We start from the raw sequence: 23,481 nt of genomic DNA, 5'->3' as shown, positions 1-23,481 counted from the left end.
TCTGTCATTAAATTTTTTCAACTCTCATTTGCATATTTTGCATATTTAATGAGGCGAATCGGCATCATTTAAAATTATATAAATTAAATAACGATTTCAACCAAATTAACAACTTTACATTCCCAAGCAACATAGCAAATGTGTGCAAAAGATTGAGGCTGTTTGATTATCCCTTCTGGAGAAGAAGATGTTTTTAGGTTTTGGATAAAATCCAATATGGCCGCCATACCACGTGACCTACGTCATCAAATGTTTCATAGTATAAACTTCAGGTGGTGAGTAATAATCCTGTTAAGTTTCGTTGAATTTCATCCGACAGTTTTCCCTCCAGATCCGCCACAAAATCGGTCAGTAGAACATAAAAACGCCGTTAATAATAATAATAATAATAATACTAACGAATTCAATAGGGCTTCAGCCATGCTTGAAGCCCTAATAATTCTCATGTCTGGATCCGGATACAGATCTTCACTAAAATTGAATAGATTCGTCCTTGTTAAACACCCAACCTGTTCACCAAGTTTCGTCCGAATCCATCAACAATCTTTTGAGATATTGTGCTACATATAGTTTTTGGCCCCTTCTCTCAATGGTGAAGAATCGCTTTGAAAAATTCTCAGATCCGGATTCGATCTTCACCAAAATTAAGTGTTGCTGCTCTTGGCTGGTCAACTACATACGCAAAAAATTTCAGAATGATTGCACAAAAACTGTAACTAACTAGAGGGGGAGCACTCGGTAGAGTGCAAAACCTCAGCCGCCAATACTGCTGGGTCACTTAAGTGAACCTGATATCCTATTCGTTGTAGGTCAAAACGGATCAGACTCTACTGAACCACGATTGAATAAACTAAACTAGATCGACGCACATGTAGAAATGCCCAAAAATAAAATCGAAATTTTTTTGAAAAAAAAGGTGCAAAATTTCTGGGTTTTTTTTCCTCTAACAAATTTTTTTTCGGGGGAGGATTGAAAATCACTTAAAACATGTAGAAATGCAAAAAAAAAATTCAAATATCTTTTCAAAATGGCCGCCATAGTGGCCATATTGGACTTTGGACCAAGTCCAAAATCTAATGGCATGATCGTTGGACCATACCTAATCCCCCCACCAAGTTTCGTCGTAATCTGTCCAGGAGTTTTTCCGCAATACTGTTCACAAACAAACAAACAGACAGGGGTGAAAACAGTAACCTCCGTCCATCTTAGATGGCGGAGGTTAAAAATTGTGTGACAAACAGACAGTCAGATAGACAAACGCTGCAGACTAACATACTTAGCAAAAAAACATTTTCCACCAAGTAATAAACAAACGGACCCATATGCAATACCCTCTCCTCTGGCGAGGGTAATCAGTAGCTCAGACTTGTGTGTACTGCTATCATGAAACAATTTTATTGATTAATGGATTGTCATAGCTGCGGTTAAAAAAAAAAAAAATATATATATATATATATATATATATATATATATATATATATATATATATATATATATATATATATATATATATATATATATCTTCTTCTTCTTCTTCTTTCGGCTGCTCCCGTTAGGGTTCGCCACAGCGGATCATCCCTATGATGCGCATAGTGATTTGGCACATGTTTTACACTGGATGCCCTTCCTGACGCAACCCTGGTCGCCTCTTGCGACACAGGGATCTGGTACACCTATTTTAACCGGGGTATACACCGGCCCAGTACACTGGTACTCATTTTGCCGACCTCGGAAGGATGACAGGCTGAGTCAACCCCCTGGTGTATCAATTCAGTGGCCCAACGGGGCTTGAACTCAGGAACTTTTGGATACCAAGCCGCTGCCCTAACCACTGCGCCAACACCAGGATATATATATATATATATATATACATATATCTATATATATCTATATATACAAACATATATACATATATATATATATATATATATATATATATATATATATATATATATATATATATATATATATATATATATATATATATATATATATATATATATATATATATATATATATATATATATATATATATATATATATATATATATATATATATATATTTGGGTATTCTTATTATATTCATGTTTAAAATTACAGAAACAGCAACAACATGTATAGAAGGATCAGGTCAGGTCAGGTATGGGAGCATGTGCCAGAACAGCGCGTCGCTGCGTCCACTTTCCGCCGGTACTCCAGGGGCCTCGGTCTGGACATCCCCCAGGCAGATGCCAGGCCCATCCCCATCTCCTTGAGATGATGGTCAACCTGCTGCAACCACGAGGCATGTGCTCGGCCCACTGGCCTCCTCCACTCATGAGACTCCCTCGCTGAGAGAATCTGGTGAGCAGGATCAGCATCAGGAAAACGAGCCACATGTCCATACAGCCGCAACTGATGCTCACGGACTATGCAGGTAACAAATCTCATCCGAGTCTCTCTCAGCAACCGCTCGTTGGACACAAAATCCGACCAGCGATAGCCAAGGATTCTCCGAAGAGACCTGGTACCAAAGGAATTAAGTCTCCTTCTCAGATCCTTGGTCAGAGTCCAAGTCTCGCATCCAAAGAGCAAGACTGGAAGTACCAAGGACCTGAAGACTCGGACTTTCGTCCTCCCACACAGGTACCGGCAGCGCCACACCCCATGATCCAGTGAATCCATGACTCCCCAGGCCCGACCCAGATGTCTATTGACCTCTGACTCGCAGCCAGCAGAGACATGAATATCACGGCCAAAGTAAGTGAATCTCTCCACGACCTCAACATCCTCACCACAAACAGACACAGACAGGACAGCAGCATCCAAGATGTCACCGAAAGCCTGGATCTTAGTTTTGACCCAAGAAACCCGTAATCCCAGCGGCTCCGACTCCTCATTCAGCACCTCGAGGGCCCCCAAGAGGATGTCTAAAGTCTCCGCAAAGATGACTGCATCATCTGCAAAATCAAGGTCCGAGATCTTGACATTCCCAAACGATGCACCACAGCTTGATCTCTCCGACATGCCCCCTAAAATCCAGTCCATACAAGTGCTGAAAAGTGTGGGGGCCAGTACACACCCCTGACAAACTCCAATAACAACTGGAAATAAGTCAGAGATGGTACCACCACACTTCACAGCACTCTCAGTACCAGAGTAGAGTTCAGACATCAGATCGATCAGTTTTGGTGGCACCCCACGAAGACCAAGAATCCTCCAGAGGACATCCCGATTCACTGAATCGAACGCTTTACAGAGATCAACATAGGCTGCAAGCAGCCCCTGCCAAAACTCTCGTCTGCGTTCGGTGAGGACACGAAGAACAAGGATACGGTCAATCGTTGACCTCTTTGGTGTAAAGCCTGACTGCTCAGATAACGCTGTGCTCAAGCAGATGGTGGCGAACCCTATCAAGAATTATCTGAGCAAAGACCTTGCCCGGCACTGAGAGCAGCGTCACCCCTCGGTAGTTGTTGCAGTCTTGGCGATCACCCTTCCCTTTCCAGAGAGGGACAACAAGGCCCCTCTTCCAGTCAGTTGGGATGATGCCTGTGTTCCTTGCAGAGCACAAAACTGCATGCAACGACACGAGTGCAGCATTTCCACCAGCCTTGAGAAGTTCAGCATGGATGCCACAGATCCCTGGAGCTTTGCCCCGTTTCAACTGGTTCACAGCAGCCCGTGTTTCCACAAGCGTAGGTGGACCACAGTTGATTCGAGGGTCAGCAACAGGGATTGTAACACCCTTGACGTCCAACTCGACAGCTGAGGGATCAGCCTGGTACAACCGCTCAAAGTAACCGGCCCAGCGGGCCTTCACTTCAGACTCCTCTGTCAAGAGCCTACCACTCTCTGCTCGAACTGCAGTGCTCCGAGGGATGGGCTTGGATGAACGCAATGCGCGAATTCCCCTGTAAGTGGGACGAGAATCACCTGTCCACAGGTGATGCGCTACCCCCTCACAGATTCCTTACACATAGGCCTCCTTGTCCACCCTCAGTGCACGTACAGTTTTACGCCTCAGCTCCCTGAACAGCTCAGCTCTGCCATTCAAGCCTGGCCCTGCGACTCTGGTCAATGGTATCCAGTGTCCCTTGAGAGACAAAATTCTTCTTTGCCCTGCGGTGAGCTCCAAGACATCCACCGGCAACATCAAGGACGGTGGTCTTGAAGGCACTCCACAACTCTTCAGGACCTCCCAAAGCACCCAGAACCCCCAAGTGTCCACTCAGCCTGTTCGCAAACTCCTCAGCTACTCTCTCATCCCTGAGCTTTCCAACATCCAGCCTCGGCAGGGATGGTACCATTCTCCAGGATTTAAGGTGCAGCTTTAGAGTTGTTACAACAAGCCTGTGGTCAGTATTGAGGAACTGAGCACTCCGGTAGACCCTGCAGTTCTGGATCATCCTCCAACGACCGTCAATGAGGACATGGTCAATCTCATTTGCCACACCACCAGCATTGGAATACCAAGTCCAGCGATGAGCTTGTGGGCGCTGAAACCATGAACCAGCCACCCTCAGTCCATGACTTCGTGCAAAGTCAAGGAACTTCGTGCTATTCTGGTTCATAGTTCCTGACCCATGGGGACCAACACACACCTCATAACCATCCCTATCAGTTCCATTCGATGCATTGAAATCCCCCAAGACTAGAAGTGTATCTCGTCTGGGGCACTGATCAACCACAGACTCGAGCGTGGCGTAGAATGCGTCCTTTACGGTGAGATCACTCATCTCAGTCGGAGCATAAACAGAGACCAGGGAAATGACACCTAAGGAGTGACGAATCCTTAATCTCATAATACGCTCGTTGACCGGTGTTACCACAATTATCATTGGGGTCATCTTATTGGACACAGCTACAGCAACTCCTTGGGTATGGTAACCATCAGAGCGACCAGACCAATAGTAGGTGTAACCGCCCACCATTATCTCGCCGCAATCCAGTCTCCGAACCTCAGAGAGAGCTGCAATCCCGATGTCCAAACGCTTGAGCTCAGATGATAACAGAGACAGGTGATGATCCTCTTAGGGATAGGACATTCCAGGCACCCACCCAAAGGGACCGCCTCAGGTTAACCCAAGGAGACCGCCGTCTGGTGGACGACACCTCAGCACCACTCCGACACACTCTCCCGCAATCTGACCCAGGGATGTTACCCCGTGGTTTCCCTCCTATCATCAAAGATTGGAGGTCCCGAAGGCTTTGCCCCAATCCCGTCATCCGGTGAGCTGCCCTGCGAAGGGAAGCTGCACAGGAGGTACTCCCACTGAGTGGGTTTTCCAATTTTTTTTGCGTTTTTGCGTTTTGCGTAATGAAGGGTTTTACGGTGGCCGGAGTGCAAATCCTGCCACCAACCTCCTCATAAAAAGTAACCCAACTGCAGGAAGACGTCCGCAGACACAGTTGGGCACTAGATATGGATGGCCGTTGGCTCACAAGGAGCTCCTCCGCCCTTTGATCAATATTCATGTTATTCGACAAAATACTTGGAAGGCCTAGTTATGTTAGTCTCGGCAGCATCCGGATTCACATCATCCACACAAGGGAGATTCGGCATTTCATTAATATTACTCCCAACTCTGATACTTCCACTGTCCAATGATGAGGGGTCAGCAAATTAATCATTTCTCAACCCATGCCTTTATCTGTGGATATTGTTCCCTCCAGGTCTTCAAAACAGCTGTTCTCCACCATCTCATATCTCCCATCATCCAAAACCATGATCTTTTCTTCCCCTGTTAAGCCACCCCAAATCCACCTCATTCAAATTCCCTTCCTTCCTTCATGAAAGTCCCTGTAGTACCATCTCGTTTACCCCGTGTACCTCGCACCAACCCTCTCCCTTCCAAAGACCTCCTAATGCCTCTGTTCCCTTCTGTTTTGAGCTTCCCTCTCCCACCCCTCTTATCTCCCTCCTCCTCCTCCTTTTGTTATATGTTCTGTGTGTTAGCTCGTATACGAGCCGAGACAATACATATACAAATAAAATAAATTCCAGGTTAAGTCTGACCTCACAGCGTGGATGGCCTCAATGATGTTTGCTCAATAACTTAGTGCTTATTGCAGTCAAATAAGAAAGACTGCATTGGGGGAAATTTGTAAAAAAAAAAAAGTTTCACAAGACAAACATTTCGGAACCCTCATGGAATGGCGTGCGTGCGAACAATGGATAATGCCCCACAACCCTGATGGAAATATATATATATATATATATATATATATATATATATATATATATATATATATATATATATATATATATATATATATATATATATATATATATATATATATATATATATATTAAAATCAGGGATTGCCATTCGGGAATTTTATGTAATCTTTAAAAACGAGGTCCATTTATTTATGATATTCTAGCAGCGTCACAAGGTCAACCACTCAAACATTCATAAAACGGACTTAAAAGGATTTCAAATGATTTCCTGCTTTCCAGCGATATACGATGTGGGTGCATGTTTAACAAGTTTATCGCAGCAGAACACAATCATTTCTCACGATCGCACGAAACACGTTCAGCAAAACACGACAATGAAGATGTACAGCAATAAAACTCCCACGGACAAAAAGTGGAACTGTTTAACATTGTAAGCCTCCAACAACATGAGAGTGGCCATTACTGACAAATTACATTTTTGCTTTCACTGAAAACAAACAAACTGTGCGAGTCATTGAGGTGACAATTGAACAAGCAATGAATTACAACAGCTCATCACGTACATCAAAACAGAAGCATAAACACACCTTTAATGAATCAATCAAACACGATTACACTTACAGGGTCAGACATGAGTTTACGCCAGGTGGGAGGAAGGAAGTTCCCACTGGCAGCCGGGAAAACACCCATGAGTTGTTCTAGTGGGTTGAACTGAAGGAGAGAAAATGGAAGCAAAAAAATTAATAAGAGGAAGAAAGAAAAAGCTCGATCACATACCCACATTTTTCATAAATCTGATCATCCTCACAATAATTAGAATCATAAAATTGAAGAGGAATGGCTAGTCAGAAGGCATTAAATCAACCCAAAAACAATGTTCTAAACGATACAAATTCTACAACACCATATAAAGAGCTTACTTACTCACACACCTCAAAATAGTTCCATGTCTCAAGTAAGAACTTCAAAATTGCAAGTGATTGACCAATTTTCTGGCTGCCTGGATTATTGAGGTTTCAACCATTTATTCCTAGCAGAAGTTCGGTTGGTGGAAGGGATTACAAGGAAATGAAGGGAAGAGTCTTAGTTGTTTCTAGGTTGTCTGAGTTGAGCATGAACATCGGTTTGAGGCAGGGAAGAACTCTCAGCCCATTCATGCTTATCATGGTGATGGAGCTGGTAAGCAGACAAGTGAGCTTGATAGGTAGTATGGGGAGGATGCTGTATGCGGATGATGTGGCTGTTATGGTGGAGAGTGGGCAGGAGATGCAGGAAGTATTGGGGGAGTGGAGAGAAGCATTTGCGAAGCACGGGCTGAAGATGAGTATGGAGAAGACTGAGGTGATGTGGGTCGGGCAGCAGAGAAAACAAATGAATATCAGGTTAGAAGGGGAAGGAGATCAGACAGAGAAATAGATTTGAGGAGTTGGGAGGAACAGTGACCGGGGATGGTAAGTCCGAGGCAGAGGTGCGGAGGAGGATTCGTGTGGGTGTGAATGTGTGGAGGGTGGAGGGTGGAGGGTGGAGGGAGTAATGACAGACAGAAAGAAAGACATTAAAAAAATTGAAAGGGAAGGTTCTGATGTGTGCAATGCTGGCCGACCTTTCGGTCTGGAGACGGTGGCACTGACAGGGAGACAACAGAGGCTGCACATTTGGGAAAACAACTGGGTCAGGAGGATTGTGGGAGTGAAGAGGGTGAATAGAAGGATGATGGATGAACTGAGGGAGGAGAATGATGTGCACATGAGCTTGATAAAATGCCAGCTGAGATGGACTGGACACTGGGTGTGGATGGGGGAAGAGAGAATGGCAAAGGGAGCAGATAGGTTGAGGGAGCAAGGTAGGAGGAAAAGGGGTGGACCACGGTTGAGATGGGAGGATTGTGTGAGAATAGATATCTGTAAGGTAGAGTGGAAGGAGTTGGTGGAGGACAGAGAGAGGTGGAGGAGTATCATTGTCAAGGCAGGGCAGAAGCTTGGTGCCAATGGACCTCACACCCCTTATCAAGGGAAGAAGAGGAGGAGGTTGAGGAGGAGAAGGAGGAGGAGGAGACTTCTCCAAACATTGGGTGCACAAACTCAGCCATGGGTCCACAACATTATATCCATGACCATGACTGTGTCCATGTATTGTCAATCAGTTAATGCAACCTCATTATCCAAACGTTCTACACACAGCTTATAGCTACATACAAACACGTTTAAATTCCTTGTTCGAGGCTTAAAAGTAGTATCATCATACAGTCAATGCTCATCACACATTTCATTACAAAATAACACATATGCTATCTTGCATTACTCGTGAAAGAACGAAACGTGCATGCACGTGTACACACCGGATGAGTGCCTTTTTCAAAATCTGATGGCATGGTTTCAACATTGAGAAAATCAGAGGCAAAGGGAGCATAATGGTAAGGATAAAACCACTTCCATGAAGGACATCCCTGTGGGAGAAGGTGAATAAATACAAGCATGACGTAAATTATACTTGCGCAATGAAGGAATGTTAAGATGCTATTGTAAATTGCAGTGAAAAGAAAAGATGAACAAATGGCTGGAGCAGCAAAACCTGGTGGTAACACATACCTGATAGTAATAGCGCAGTACCCAACAAAGACCATGGACATATGCCTGCACGACGCCATACTTGAATTCAGAATCACCAGAGCTGACATCAAACTTGTTACGGTAGTAGCGTTCTTTCCAACCATCTTCCCAAAGCCTAGGAGAACACGCAGTCTCAGCTCATGTAACAACAAACATCCGAGGTGGATAAGAACACTAACGAACCAAATGCACTGATATCTCATGTCCTACGGTAGAGTAAATACTGGAACGAATGTTCAGTGGACAAAAAGGCATTTACATCATTTTCACACATGCACACCATGTAAAACGTCAACGTATCACAGTGACTGACAATGTACAAGCTCTGAAGGTCAATCTTATTCTCCAGCAGAACCAAGGCATTATATCTGTACTGGGAGCACAGAGAAAGTAGTACTGCATTTCACCTGAGTGTTTCACATACTGACCAAAAAACTGGGAAAGTACGATTTATGCAAAAGGAGTGCTCATGAGCACAATGACGATCCTGAATTGCTATGGGATTGGCATGATTCCCCCCCCACCCCCCAAGGCCACGCAGGCATCTCATGCTCCAAGCACTGACCATAACCACCCCACCATTATTTGCTTGCAACCATTCTTGCAAAAGTATAATGAACCTCAGGGTGGGTATGTCAATTAGTGAGGGATACTTATTTTATCTAACGCACGCACGCGCGCGCACGCACGCACGCACGCACGCACACACACAGGCTGCTGGTTGCATCATTGGTTAGGAATGCGGCTGAGCCGCTGATGCAGTGCCTCTATTACCAGTACACTGGTGCTCAATTCGCCGACCTCGGAAGGATGATGGGCTGAATCAACCCCACCTGGTGTTAATTCAGCGGCTGACAAGGGCTCAAACTCAGGACCCAAAGATCCAAAGCCAGTCACCCAACGCTTCTTTCATTGCATAGTCATGTTCAAAAGTTATACACAAAACTTTTGAAATCAGCTTTGTATTATATTGTTAACATGATACATATAATTATGATAGAGCATGTTGTGACAGGTGAATGATGAAAGCTCAAAAATGGCATTGCAGGTCACAAACTTGCTATGCATCAATATTATTTTGTACACTTTGATGTCATTCATACCTGATAGTATTTATGGCTGAGGACACAACCTTGTCTGAGGAAAGTGCACAATATAATGGCTTAAGAAAACATCTGGTCAACAGACGAGGAGGTGAAGCGACACAGAGTACACGTACTGTAAGGTTTTGATACTGTCAGGTTAATGGAGTTGAATCTACCAATCCAATCAAAGTTCTGCAACCTTCGGTCTCCTGACTTAATATGAAATGGGCTTATAAAACGGCATGATGGAAAACTTTTACTGTGCTTTGGTCTTCATGCAATTATCAAGCAAGCCATAATTTTATCATTATTATTATTATTCATGTTTCATTCATTATTGTTAAATATCAGTCAGTAAATGTGTACAGCATACTGACTCACCGCACATTGTCCTCAGGCTCAGGTTCGTCGTCATTTTCAGAAGGACGCTTGCCTGGGGATGGACTGCCTAAGGAACCACCGCTTGTGTTTGCAGAACCATAGGACTGTGGGGATTGAATGTATTAGCAAAGGATATAGATTTGAACTATGCTCGTCAACATGTGCTTTGATGAAACCTAATTGGAGTAAAAACTGGTCTTCTAAGCAAAAATTATAAAGTAAAATAAAAAGGTTGAAAACCTTGTAATTGTAATGCAATGCTGTAATTGTCATAATTAAATAATGCAATTCAATGCTGCAATTTAAATTTGTGTGTATTTATCCATACACGTTTTGAAAAACAAGTGACAAATGACCACACTGTGGTTACAACCTGCAATGCAAAAATAAAACCCCAAACCAGGACAGTGTATAGTCAGCAGAGGCCTACAGGCCTGATGTCTTCGGCCCACCAGAAAACCAAGATGCTAGCCATATTATTTCGTCTGGGTGACATGGTGGATGCAGTCAAGCAATAAATGTGAGTGGGAGTCCGGCAGCTGTACAACCAATGGGTGCACATTTCAAAAATCCGCCTTCAACAAGAACCCAACAACAGCAACAACCACGGGAAGTTTTTATAGACCTGCAACATTTGCAGGTAAAAACCGGGGGGGGGATATTATAATCGGCTCCATCTATCTGTCTGTCCATCCATCCATCTTTCACGCTGTCTCCTAAACAGTTGGGCAGAAATTCACCAAACTTGGTAGTTATAATCACTTGATGGCACAAATGTAAAAGAGAAGTATCATAAAGATTTTTTGGATTTTACCCCTGGTTCATGCCCCCTAGCAGGTGAGGACTTGGGGTTGCAAGGTCAAAATGGGAAGAAAAAAATTATTTGAAACTAAAACTTGATTTCGAGTTATTCCTGGTGGAACCTTTTGCCAACTTTCAACTTTGCTTTTGGTGGGAAGCATGGTTGATTTGCAATAGCATGCATTTGACTCTGCTCTAATAATCAAATTGAATATAAAAAGGATTTTGAAAAAAATTGGAGATGACAACATCAGAACAAATTAATGTCAAATATGTGAACATGGTACATACATTGGGGACTGGAATATCCAATTAAGCAATTCGACATCTTAAATTATGGATGGTTTAATCATGTTGATGTATTGTGGCTGAAAGAGAGAAATTCCTTCTTGAGCCCAACCTGAGTGTTCAAGGGATGTGGGAGGGCGTCATATTAGTTATTCGTGCTGGTTTGTGTGCATTATGAGGAAGAGAAGGAGATTGGGACCATACTCTGCAGAGCATTGGTGCTGCTTAAGCAGTCTCCTTGGCTATTGGGCACAATCTTGGACGGGTCGCCACTCCGACACAGTATACCAGCATGCAGGCACTCATTTTGCTGAACTCTGAAGAATGCCAGGTCGAGTTAACTCCACCTGATATTGATTCAACAGCTGAGCGGGATTTGAACTCAGGACCCTAGGATCCAAAGCCCACCACCTGAACCATTAAGCCAACACCAGCACTTTCTGACATTCCTAAAAACAGTAAGTTTCCTGTTTCGAATGATCTTCAATTTTGTTTGACGGAGAGGCAGACAGACAGACAGACAGACAAACAAAATTTTTTTTTTATCTCACTCATCTACGCTGCACAATCGAGATGAGATTCTGTACATTTTGTCAAAGAACTGCTAAACTTCAGACTTGTGTTCCGATTCGTGTTCAAAATGTAACATCCAATTGAAATCAAGTAGTTCCGAGATCATAGACTGACGTTTATAGAGACAGACAGACGAAGTGAACCAATTGCTTCATGCACGAGATAATTACTCTTACAACAGTGTGTTTGTATCCACACATGTAGACACATTGGTTCGTTTTTGATAAAAATTACTTACATCAGTTACTTACACCTGGTGTTGGTTTAGTGGTTGGGGTGGCTGGTTTGAGATCCTAGCGTCCTGAGTTCGAGCCCCGTTTTACACTGAATTAACACCAGGGGGTTGACTCAGCCTGTCATCTTCCGAGGTCAGCAAAATGAGTACCAGTGTACTAGTCCCGGTGTATGCCCTGGTTAGAATAGGTGTACCATATCCCTGTGTGTCGAAAGAGGCGACCAAGGTTGGCGTCAGGAAGGGAATCGGTCATAAAACATTGCCTCAAGAAGGAAACCATGATTGCATGGAGCATGGAGCATGCAAAAAGCTAACCCCTGCTGAGCAGGGAAAGATGGCTGTAAAAAGGCTGTTTTTCTTTTTTTTTTAGTTACTGCCGAAGTTGGAAAGTTAATTTCAAACCCTGGACATGCATGTAGGCCATTGAAGTTGACCTATTATAACTGAATTAAATATTATGAGGATGATAATGGTCTTCAACTGAAAACACTTCACGTAACATAAAATTTGGGGCACTATTTTTCTCAAGCTCATTTGTGGTGGTATTTAGACCAATTAAAGCAGGAATTGTGCTTTAATGTTTGACTTTTGAGTGTGGGATCGGTCAAATTCTTGATCAGGCAGGTATCGCTGGCAATTTGAGCTATAAATCACCTTCAGTGCAAATGCATGCACAAGCACAGAATATGGAGATACATTTGACCATCCCGTAAAGAAGAGGATGATGCTACGGTCCCATTAATTCCTTGCAGGTCTCAAGCAAAAAATATTTTATTTATACATATCGATCTCAAGATCAGCAGTGGTTTGACTAAATGAAGACAAAAATTGTAAATTTTCCCATCATAATTGTTCATTTTTTTCATTGGTAGGGGATGATGCTCCCTTCCAAAAGGCATATCAAGGGGTTCAAGTTGGTACGAACCTGGAATTAAACAACTTGTAAGAATTGCTACTGGCAAGTAAAAACCATCATCGAGTATCCATTGCAACTCCCCCATCACATCCACCCTGCATCAATCACAGTTTTGTTCTTTAATATGACTTGTGGTGCAAGGAGAATGATAGAGCACATACAGGTGGAGGTGGAAACTACAAAAAACAAAAATCACTTTTCTGAAAGGATTCCAGCACCATGCCCCATAGTCTACATGAAGAATGGTCAATTGCCAAAAGTCTTTGTGCTCTAAACTACCAGGGGATTCCTGTTGTTTGATCACAGCCTTCTTGCAGGGGCGTCAGGTGTGATTAGGTCTGAAATATAGGCAGGAACCAATTTGGCTTTAAAAAGTCACCAGAAAAGTTTTAATATCTAACCAGTGGTATAATACAGGGTGGCCTGAAGGTCACTTTACCTCTGCTAAATATCTCACACATCCCTCCCTTCATTCATTCTCCTCTGTGGTATATGTGTCTGGTTTCAACAAGATGGCACCTCCACACATTTTGTGTTGCATGTTTGGGACTTGTTCAATGAAACGTTCCCTCAATGAGGGATTGGATGTGGATCACCAACATCATCGGCTCTGCTACCGTGGCCAGCACACGGTCCACATCTAATGACTGTAGAAAACTCTTTGCAAAGCTTCATCATGGAGAAAGTGTCAGCAAACCGATAGCAGGATGATTGAAGAATTGTATGCTGCAGTAATGGCCTCTTTCGCACAGGTGACTCCATAAATGCGACACAAGATGACCAAGAGGACTTGGCACCAAATTTGGTGGTGCATGGAGAATGATTGAGCACATACAGAGAAAATGACTAATTATTGTAAGTACTGTACTGCACTATAAAACCTGTATATTTAAAGAGTTCAAGAACGAATGCTTCACCAGGGATGTGGTAAAGTGACTTTCCAGCCACCCTGTAAAAGCAGCAAAATATTTATTTTTGGAATTGGAGTAAGCTGATCAAATTTACAAACTACAACATGACGCAGCTATAATCGGAATGTGATGTAAAGGCTGGAGAGAAAAAAATGCAAGCCTGCTAACACAGAGTTATAGTAATCCAAGAAGCGGCGTGTGAGACTGTGAACCAACAGCTCGAGTAGATTTGAGCAATATCGTGCAGTTTAGTTTATAAGAAAACTCACGTGGATCGGCTCGCTGCGCTCGCTTCTCCACACGTCGTTGCAGAGATTGACGTCACAAATTTGCTGTGTTGTCATGATATACACCAATCATAATACAAACGTTTATTTTCTACAAATTTATTTGTAATATTGGTGATTTATGTTTATTTGAAATTTATTTGCAATTATAAAAAGGTCCAAGTGGTCGAAATGGTGTTATGGTCTAAGGGGTCCTCTGGGTCTTTTGGGTCCTCGGGGACTTTTGGGTCCTTTATACAAGTCTTTAAGGTCTTGGGGATTTAACATTAAAACAGGATGCGATTAATAGGCATGCAAGCCTTTACGGACTGACGGACGACTTCACGGCTTCACAGCCTCACCGTGCTTTTGGTTTTTACGTCGATAGATAGACTTACAGATTTTATGAATATCTGCAACACAGGAAAGAGTTAGGTACAAAATAATAGCCACGTTTAAAACCATAGAAGCAGACGTGTGGTGGTTATATCCAGATATCACTAACTGGGGTCAGATCTATTTTTCAAAATGAATGGAGAGCACGTCAGTCTTTGCATCTTTGAGTGAGAGAAAGTTCATGGACATCGATGTTGGTATTGCAGAGAGACAGGAATTCAGAGTTGTATAAGAAAGCACATCATCAGGTTGATTGGACAAGTATATATGGGTTTCGTCCAGCATGACAATGAAAGCCAATATAGAAACTGATCATTAAAATTTGTATCAAAGTAAAATTTACCAATTGGCCATCACGGAGAGAGCTTCTCAGAGCCTGCGCCGCACTCTATTGGAAGTGGCAAAATAAATCAGAACACAGAACCATGATAACAAATGCAAACAAAGCATGATAAAACCATAAGATCAGGGGCCATACATTGGCTACGTATGCAAAAATTTAACGACATTCCCCAACTCCCAAACCTTGCCCTATTCTGGCCACTAATTCCACACGTCTCATACATGCTCTTCCACTCCTTTCCCAACTAACAGCATCATAAACTACTTTCCTTTTTCTCTCATCTTCTCACACAACCAAAACCTCATTTCTCTTGCACTTGTCCTCATCCCACCCCCTTCTTATTTTTGTCGTCTTAACTTGATTCAACTACCACCACCCCTCCCCCAATGTACATGTTAAAAAGAGATCCGTCCACAACTTTTTGAGATATCCTGCACACAGATAGACAAATAGACAAACAAGCCGGTTGGCAACATGGCTGATCGCTCTAGATGGAAAGCTGGCTGACGCGACTAGCCGATATTCATGTACATGCTATCAATCAATTTAGCACAATAAATATGATTATCACAGCCCTCTGAGTTTGCGCCAAGAAACCCGCCTTGTGAAATTTCAGGCATGTTTCCAAAGAGACTCTAACAAATGGCAGCCCTGGTAATTCCATTCATCTATTCGCAAAAGATTTTATTTTTTTTATATGATGCTGTAAGACATTCTCCTTGGGCACAAAAAAACAGGTCCCTCGGAGGTCGTTTCGGAGGTATTGCTTTTTTGTACAGTCCACAATAAGTGTACGATAAAGTATTTTAGCTGTTGCTAAGCAACGGAGGTGTGCATAGCAACCATTCATTTTTGTGTACATGCTAGCCACATTGTACACATTTCACCCAAGTTTCATCAAAATCAGACTCTTTCTCTTAGAGATATTCGCAATTAACTGTTTCTGAAATGTTCGACATGGACTCGCCCAAAACCTATCTCCTCCTACAAATATTTTTGTTCGGACTGCAAATTGGCATGAAGGGAGCTAGATAGATTGCGCACAGAACTCTAAGCTTCGATTTTTCGATTTTATTTTTTGATTTTTTTGACCACTTTAAAGGGCCGTTGCTCGGGCCCAGGGTCCCATATTCGAAAGCACACGATTCCCAGAAATATTGGTCCTACCTACCAAATTTCATTGGAATCAGTTGAGTGGTTTAGCCCCGAGGCTTGACCAAAGTTTCGCGGACAGACAGACAGATGGAAATGTCCAGAATAAGGGTGCTCTAAGTGCAGCCAACAAACAGACAGAGGGGTGAAAACATGACCTCCTTTATATTCGGTGGCGGTGGTAATAAGTCCATTTTGTACAAGGAAATAACACAAAATGGTAAGGTAAGGCCATTTTGCTTTCCAGGCTTGCACCTCATTTACTTCACCTTTTCAGTTATTTAACTGAATTCTAACATCTACAAAACATTTACTTACCAACAGGTCCTATAATCATCGACAGTGCCAAGCAGATGACCAACATCTTACCAAGAAAATGCATACCTGGTTCTGCGATTCCATTGATTGTTTGCGCATCTCGTAGGCTGCTTGTCTTGGATTATGTATAGCTGGAGGGTTGCCATATAAGCTATCTCGGCCACGACCCAATGCGTGGGGAGAAAACTGCCCCCCGGGGGTGAATGCAGGTCGATCACCCTGGAAAAAAGAGATGTAGCTTGAGTTTTATGCACAGAGGAAAAGGAAGATTTATGCAAGAGCATTTGATGCAGTCTGCACAGCACCTTGATCTCCAAGATCTGCATTTCTGGCATCCAAGACAAACTCCTCTCTTATGGATCACTGAATTCCTCCACTCCTGCAATTAGTGTGTTGCTCTTAACGGGATTCTCTCATCTCATCCCGTCTCCCTGTAAAAGGCTGGATTCCCCAATGCAGTGGCTTGGGCCCAACCTTGTTCCCAATCTTCATCAACAATCTTTCTAATTTTTGGGCAAATCATGCCAATCTCTGACGATTCCACACTCTGCCAAATCAGTTCTTATCCTTCAGACAAGCAGGCAGGCTGCAGCCTCTTCCCTCTTGCAGACCTTTATAGAATCAAGAGCTGCTCCAAAACTTGGAATATGTCTTTCAACTTTGACAAATTCCACACACTCATGATGTCTCACAGAAAGAACAGACAGACAAACCTCACCATCTACGTCATAAACAAACTACTTGAAGAGGTTAAATCACACAAATATATGGGTCTCACGATCAGACATGATCTTTTTTGGGCAAAACGCATTTCCAAAATGGCCTCCAAACGCAGGCGTCGACTGGGCACTCTTCGTCCTGAAAGGTCTTTCCTTGGCCATTCTGAACTTTTGACAATTGACACGACCTTCATTCACCCTTTTGGTTGGCCCCCACCTCACACCTTTCTCTTCTTGATGCCGTGAAAAGCAAAGCTCTCAAAATCATCGGGATCTCCCGCGACGAAGTTGAGGGTCGAGGCCCATTAATCTCACATCGCAGACAGGTTGGTGGCCTCTGCATTATACCGGCTCATTTTTGATCCTGCACCCTCTGCGATGTGTCCCTTTCAGGTCTCTGCAGTGTGCACAGTGCACATGTACTGTCAGTAACCCTCTTGTTAAACTTTACACTGCTCACCTCCACTCATTTGTTCCTCTTTTCTCTCACCTGTGGAACCAACTTCCCCAGTCTGTCCAGTCCCATACTTTCCTCCAGGGCTTGAAAACAGCTGCTTACCACAAACTCAGAATATCCACAATCCATATTCATGATCTCTTCCACCCCAAATAACCCCATTCCCAAGCACTCCCCTTTTTCAGGTTAGTGTGATTTCCCCCCACCACCCTGACCTTTTTTTTTTGAGCTAGTTGTCGATTGGTTTGTTCCTTTTATGTTTCATACACGCTTTCCCATTCCTCTTCTTTCTGTGTTTCACTCAGCTTGTGTGTAGCTTGTTCATCCCATGTGTACCACTCCCCTTACCCTTGATCAAACACATATTTACTTCTACTCTGCAGTTGGTGTTTTCCCCCTTTCCATTTTGCTTTAGCTCTTCCATGAGCTTCAATCATGTATTTTTTTTTTTAAATGACTGCAACTTAACATCAGGATCCTGTCCTAATGTTGCAACCCAAATTTGGTAGCATTCTGACTGGTGGGTCTGGAGAAGAAGATTTTTAAAGGAATTAATGTGATTTTCCCAAAAGTTGACCAAGTCGGCCATTTTGACACTTCCGATCAAGTGATCGAGATGGCAATTTAACATCAGGTCCCTGTCCTCATGTTGGAACCCAAATTTGGTAGAATTCTGACTGGTGGGGCATTTTTGAAGAAATTTACTAAGTTGGCTATTTTGACCTACTTAAAGTCACGTGACTGGAACGAGCTTTGCAATCCCCGTTACCAGTCAGGAACTGCCAAATTTCAGCCTGATCGGTCCAGCAGTTTGGCCGGAGAAGTCGAAATAGGAGACTGATGGACTGAGACAAAGACCATGATGACAATACCTTAGCTTGGGAGGATGAGCAAAAAATAAAAATAAATTTTTTTTATTAAACCTTTTTTATATTCACATTGCTGCACAAGTGCAACAATTTGTGTGCAGCTTTGACCAAACTACAAAATCCAATGTCACATCAACTGTCTTATTATCCTATAAATAATTACCTTCCCCAATTGTGAAGGATAAGATCAAAGTAAATGACATCTCCCCTGATTTTATACTGGGTCCTAAAAAGGTGTCCAGAAAGTGTGTACTCAACAAGTTAGGTTTTGATTTGTAAATATCTGCAAATAATAAGGAAAATTAAAATAAATTCCAACAAAGTGTAATGGAATTCTTGCTCACCGTTCGCTGACGCTTATTTCTGTCTTTTTGACGTCTTCGGAAATCCAGCTGTGACGACAGCAGTAATACCAGACCAGAATTACATTTGTACTTCGTGAAGCAGAACCTCACCTCATAGGTATCATTGTATAACAAGTTACTGACATTGTACATTGATGGTTCAGACAAGCCCTATAAGGTTCTAGTGCATAGGATATTGAAGCCAGTAGAGGCAAGTAGCACCAACATCTTCATACAAAGCAGCACCTGGATGCTGGTGGATTAAGTGGATGTTAAAAACGATTTTAATGTACAACATATATTACAAAGTCACAAAGCATGCAAAATAACTGTTTTCTGGATAGTTAAGCAAACAATTGTGAAACGACTGAATGTACGCCAATATAATGTCAAAGATTACCGCTTGGACGGCAATTGCATTATATTTTGAACTGCTGAGCTGAGCATGCTCTGCTGAGACACAATATTGCAGCAAATGTAAAAATCAAATCGCCAATTTGGGTACCAAACACCAGAACCCTACAAAATAAAGACAACGATACATTTTTTTAATCCCTCAAAAAAGGAGCACTGTACGAGCAAAGAATAAAAGTGAATTACACCTATAAGCTCGGTGGTGATTGCATCATTTAGCAGCCGACAATTACCTCGTCAGTCCTTCGCTTCTTGAAGATCGCATCCTCCATTTGCCCAAGTGACTCCATTATGAGTTGGACACGATTTAGATTCACAAAACCATTGTCTGTCATGTAGCCCTGAAGGGAGCGGTCAGACATCCCGTGGAATAGAGAATATTAAAAAGTGCAGATATTGCTATAAAAGGACCTACAAGCAACTGCCAAATTAACAGATCATGAGCTCATAACGTATCAAAATTACAGTCACAAATTCAGCGTGCAGAATTCTAAAAATCATAATCGGGATAAATATCAAAAATCCAAAATCCATGTGCAGGGATAGTTCAAGGGATGCTTTTGAAAAGTCCTACAAGGATGTTACATCACCCAATGTTCTTTGAGTGGTCCAAATAGATGACATTCACAAGTAGACAAGCATTGACTAGATTGGGAGGACTTGGAACTCCTCAAACAATTGCTGCTCGAGCCGTAGGTGTCACATTTACAATGTACAGTCACACCATAACATGGTATACCTGACCATCATTTCAATATTGCTTGTTTATATGCCATTGCACTGTGCATTAATGGTTTGCCCAAGGTTGAAGAAATTTCATGTGGATTAATCTGTAAAGGTCCCAAAACATTTGCCAAAAGCTTTCCAACAGAGCACTGAAGAGTTGAACTTTGATTTTATTTTTTTTGGTGGTGGAGGGAAAGAAAGATATCTCCATGACATTCTTTTTCATTTTGACTCTGGTGTGAAAAGATGGATTCACATCTTATCACATCAAAATATTCTTCAACTAGAAAGCATCCTAAAATGCAAAACCTGTCTGCGTATGCTTTATACTCAAACTACACTTGACGAAAACAGCAGCCGAAAAAACCTAAAACGGCAATCTTCGATATCACGTCTATGAGAGATATGCCTCTATCCATATTATTACATCATTATACATATTTGTACAAAGTGTGATTTAAATACCTTCAGCTGTTCTCAAACATCACATTTTTACCTGAGATGATCTTTGACCTCTTGACCCCATCATCAATTTCCAATCGGTTGATGTGTACATACTTGTACCAAGTTTGACTTCGATCCTTGTGCCGCTGTTAAGTTATCGCGGTAAAGAAAACAAAACACGGACATACGAATGGACAGCCTAAAAACATGATGCCTCCGGCGACTTTGTTGGTGGAGGCATAAAAAACAATAATAATATTAATAATAATGTTAATTTTATTAATTAGTGTTCTCCATATTCTCAGAATAAAGGTTTGTTAAAAATTTGATGACAAAAGCTCAAATTGTAAAAAAAGATTATGGTCTGGACATACACACGGAAGCTCAATAGCAAAGAAATAAAGAAACATGGAAGCAATTAAAAAACACCTGGCTGTCTTATGCTGGCGCATAGCGGATGAGCTGATAAGGCCTATTTCTACTCAATGTGACTGATATTTTCACCAAATTATTATTTCGGCCAACCCATATTCTCATAATTAAGGTTTGTTGAAAATTTGATGACAAATGCTCAAATGGTAAAAAGTTATTCCTTGTGTGGGTTGTACTGTTATGAATTTGGAAGCTTACTGCACTCAGCATTCAGGTCCTTATAGAACAGTTATATCGGTAAGTGTGCGTTTAGAGATAGAACCCATTCCTAGTTGAATGGGAATTAAATGTTCGTGCGCTGCAGAGTAATTTTGATAGTTAGGGTTTTCTTTAACATTTTTACATCACCAACAACTACAACACCTTCGCTCAATCCTGACGCCATAACGCTCGCGGTGGGCAGAGTTCAAGAGGACCTGGCGTCTTTCTCGCCAAATCCGGGGGATGCGAGCGAGGTTGCCGTCGGTCGGCCAATGAGCGCAGCCCACGCAGGACAATGTTACTCTCCCTGTTTGAGAGGCGGTCCGCCGTGGCGGCCACCACGCCCCCGGGTCCAATCAGCGGACTTGGCACCCCTTTTGGCCAATCACGGGGGCGACAAGTGCATTTTGCACGCCAAAACCGTCCAGTGAGCGAGAGCGGGACAATGGCAGACAGCTCCTCCCCTCTGGAGAAGGGGGGAATAATAGTTTGGCGCAATCCGACAGAAGTAGTCTGAGTAGAGTTGTTTTTTTTTGGTCTGCCGGATCGCCTGACCTCGTCTGCTGGTGCACGCTGCTTCGTTCGTGCTTGCGCTGGTTGGTGTCCACCCTTCATCCTCCGTCCCGGGCACTCGGAGTGGCATCGTGGTTGTCGGGTCGAGAGAGAGGAGATTGGTCCCGTGTGCTCGAGCGTGTCTTCGGTCTGGTCTGCGTCTGGCTACACCCCGCGCATCCGAGGCGTCTCGTCCGGCGCAGTACGACAAGCGATCGGCCAACTCAACACGGGAGGTCACCTCGTCTCACCTCCTCTGGATTCGGCTGCCCTGGTCCATCCTTTGGCGACCGGAGCTCCGGGAAGGGGTGGACGTCCAGCCGTGCGCTCACGGCCAGGTAGCCAGCCGTCCTGACTCCCAGCCGAACTATCCTCTTCGGCTGGAGAGCCGAATAAAGACCGTTGAGGTCCATCTCTTCTTTTGGGTATTTGTGTGTGCGTGTGCGTGTCCTTGGACCCAGTGTGTAAGTAGGAATTGTTAAGTGCTCTTTGCTGTGCATTATTTGCATTGCTTAGTCGGTTTAACTCTGCTCTTTGTGTGCTCCCCTCGTTCCCCCATTATTGTAAATAAATTTCCCTATTGTTGAATGTTCCAGCTCGTTCCGTCATTTCTTTCATTGGCTGAGCACGGTACGTGTTGGGAAATTGGGAAACGGTAAATTGTGCATTTGGACCGACGGGACCTCGGTAACCATCCGCTCGGGTTACGCACGGGTCGAGTATGGTAACGGCTCATCCCGTTCGAGCTCCGTCGAGGGTGTGGATTCCTCAGTAGCTCGCCACGTGGGCCTCGAGGTATTTTGAAGTTTGGCAAATAACCCTGTCCCACGCGGTTGAATTATTGACGATTCACGGTCCTGTAAGGGACCCCGTACCTTCGGAGTTATCGGAAAGGTACGATCTAAATTCCGGGTGTTCGGTGGAGCCGACTCTACTGCACCATCTAGCGGCCGTGCTCACCGCCGATACCCGGCCTGCAACAGTACCTCTCAGCTATCCTGCCATGATGTGGCGATTCATTGCTTTGTAACAACCAAAAACATTTTTTACAAATTGTAATCATCCAATTTATTTGGCCTTCCTAACTCTGGAGATGTCCCCATGGAGAATCGCGCCATGGTATTGCCATTGAAGCTTGAAGAGTGCACGTCAAGTGGCTTAACCACTCAAGCAAGCACTCCAGCGAAACAGTTGAAGAAACTGTGAAAAATGAAATGTTTAATTTCCTTATATGCATCTATCTCTCTATGCCGAAGTGATGGCTCATTTAATGAAAGAGGATCATACACAAAGGGGAAATGTGGTGGAAAATAAAACTGCAAATTTTCAACGAGCGAGGCAATTGGGCCCTGAACTTTGTTCAAGTCGATCGATATATTCAGTGACAGTGCGAATATTGTGGAGCACTCGGCAAGTGGCTGAGGCACTCAAGCAAGCACTCCAACACAATGGTTGATAAGGAACAGTTGGCTTGGCAAGCGATGAGTGATCGGTCATAGAAACACCATGCATCCAGAGATGCCCTGAATGTCAAGCGATGTCTGAATTGGACAAATTGGCTAAGATAAAGAAATTATAGAGGTTATGGCATGTGCGAAAATGAAATAAAGCCATGAACGCTGGTGTCTTTGGGCATTTATAAGCATTGCAATGTATTCAGCGATTCAAGGTATGAGGATCAGGCATTTGATGATATGAGTGAGGAAAGTGAGAAAAAACTACCGTTAAGAAACCCTTGTGGCCTGTTACAAATCAAGGCATTGTCGAGCAGAAAAAAAAACGCAGATTAAAACCCCAGCGAAGGACAACGAGGTGACCAAGGATGAGCCTTGACAGGATAATTAAATATGGCTGTTAATTATCTAAAAAAGGGGTGTTTAAATTAA

The 23,481-nt window shown here is 43.1% G+C and overlaps 1 protein-coding gene across 1 annotated transcript in view; it reads right to left on the bottom strand.

The window, feature by feature from the left end:
• Positions 1 to 23,481, bottom strand: part of LOC147019634 (5'-3' exoribonuclease 2-like) — a 164,248-nt gene that overhangs the window by 73,128 nt on the left and 67,639 nt on the right. Inside the window, exons 13-20 of the mRNA XM_085893760.1 lie at positions 19,474 to 19,581; positions 18,827 to 18,874; positions 16,504 to 16,656; positions 14,968 to 15,012; positions 10,239 to 10,342; positions 8,752 to 8,887; positions 8,502 to 8,609; positions 6,785 to 6,874 (exon numbers count right to left, since the gene is read on the bottom strand). Coding sequence (XP_085749886.1) covers positions 6,785 to 6,874; positions 8,502 to 8,609; positions 8,752 to 8,887; positions 10,239 to 10,342; positions 14,968 to 15,012; positions 16,504 to 16,656; positions 18,827 to 18,874; positions 19,474 to 19,581 — 792 coding nt within the window. The remainder of the gene's footprint in view (positions 1 to 6,784; positions 6,875 to 8,501; positions 8,610 to 8,751; positions 8,888 to 10,238; positions 10,343 to 14,967; positions 15,013 to 16,503; positions 16,657 to 18,826; positions 18,875 to 19,473; positions 19,582 to 23,481) is intronic.

The sequence above is a fragment of the Eptatretus burgeri genome, chromosome 9, assembly GCF_056783735.1.
Source record: "Eptatretus burgeri isolate ZD-2024b chromosome 9, Ebu_testis_v1, whole genome shotgun sequence".
Lineage (NCBI taxonomy): Eukaryota > Metazoa > Chordata > Myxini > Myxiniformes > Myxinidae > Eptatretus > Eptatretus burgeri.
This window is presented reverse-complemented; position numbering and strand designations above follow the sequence as displayed.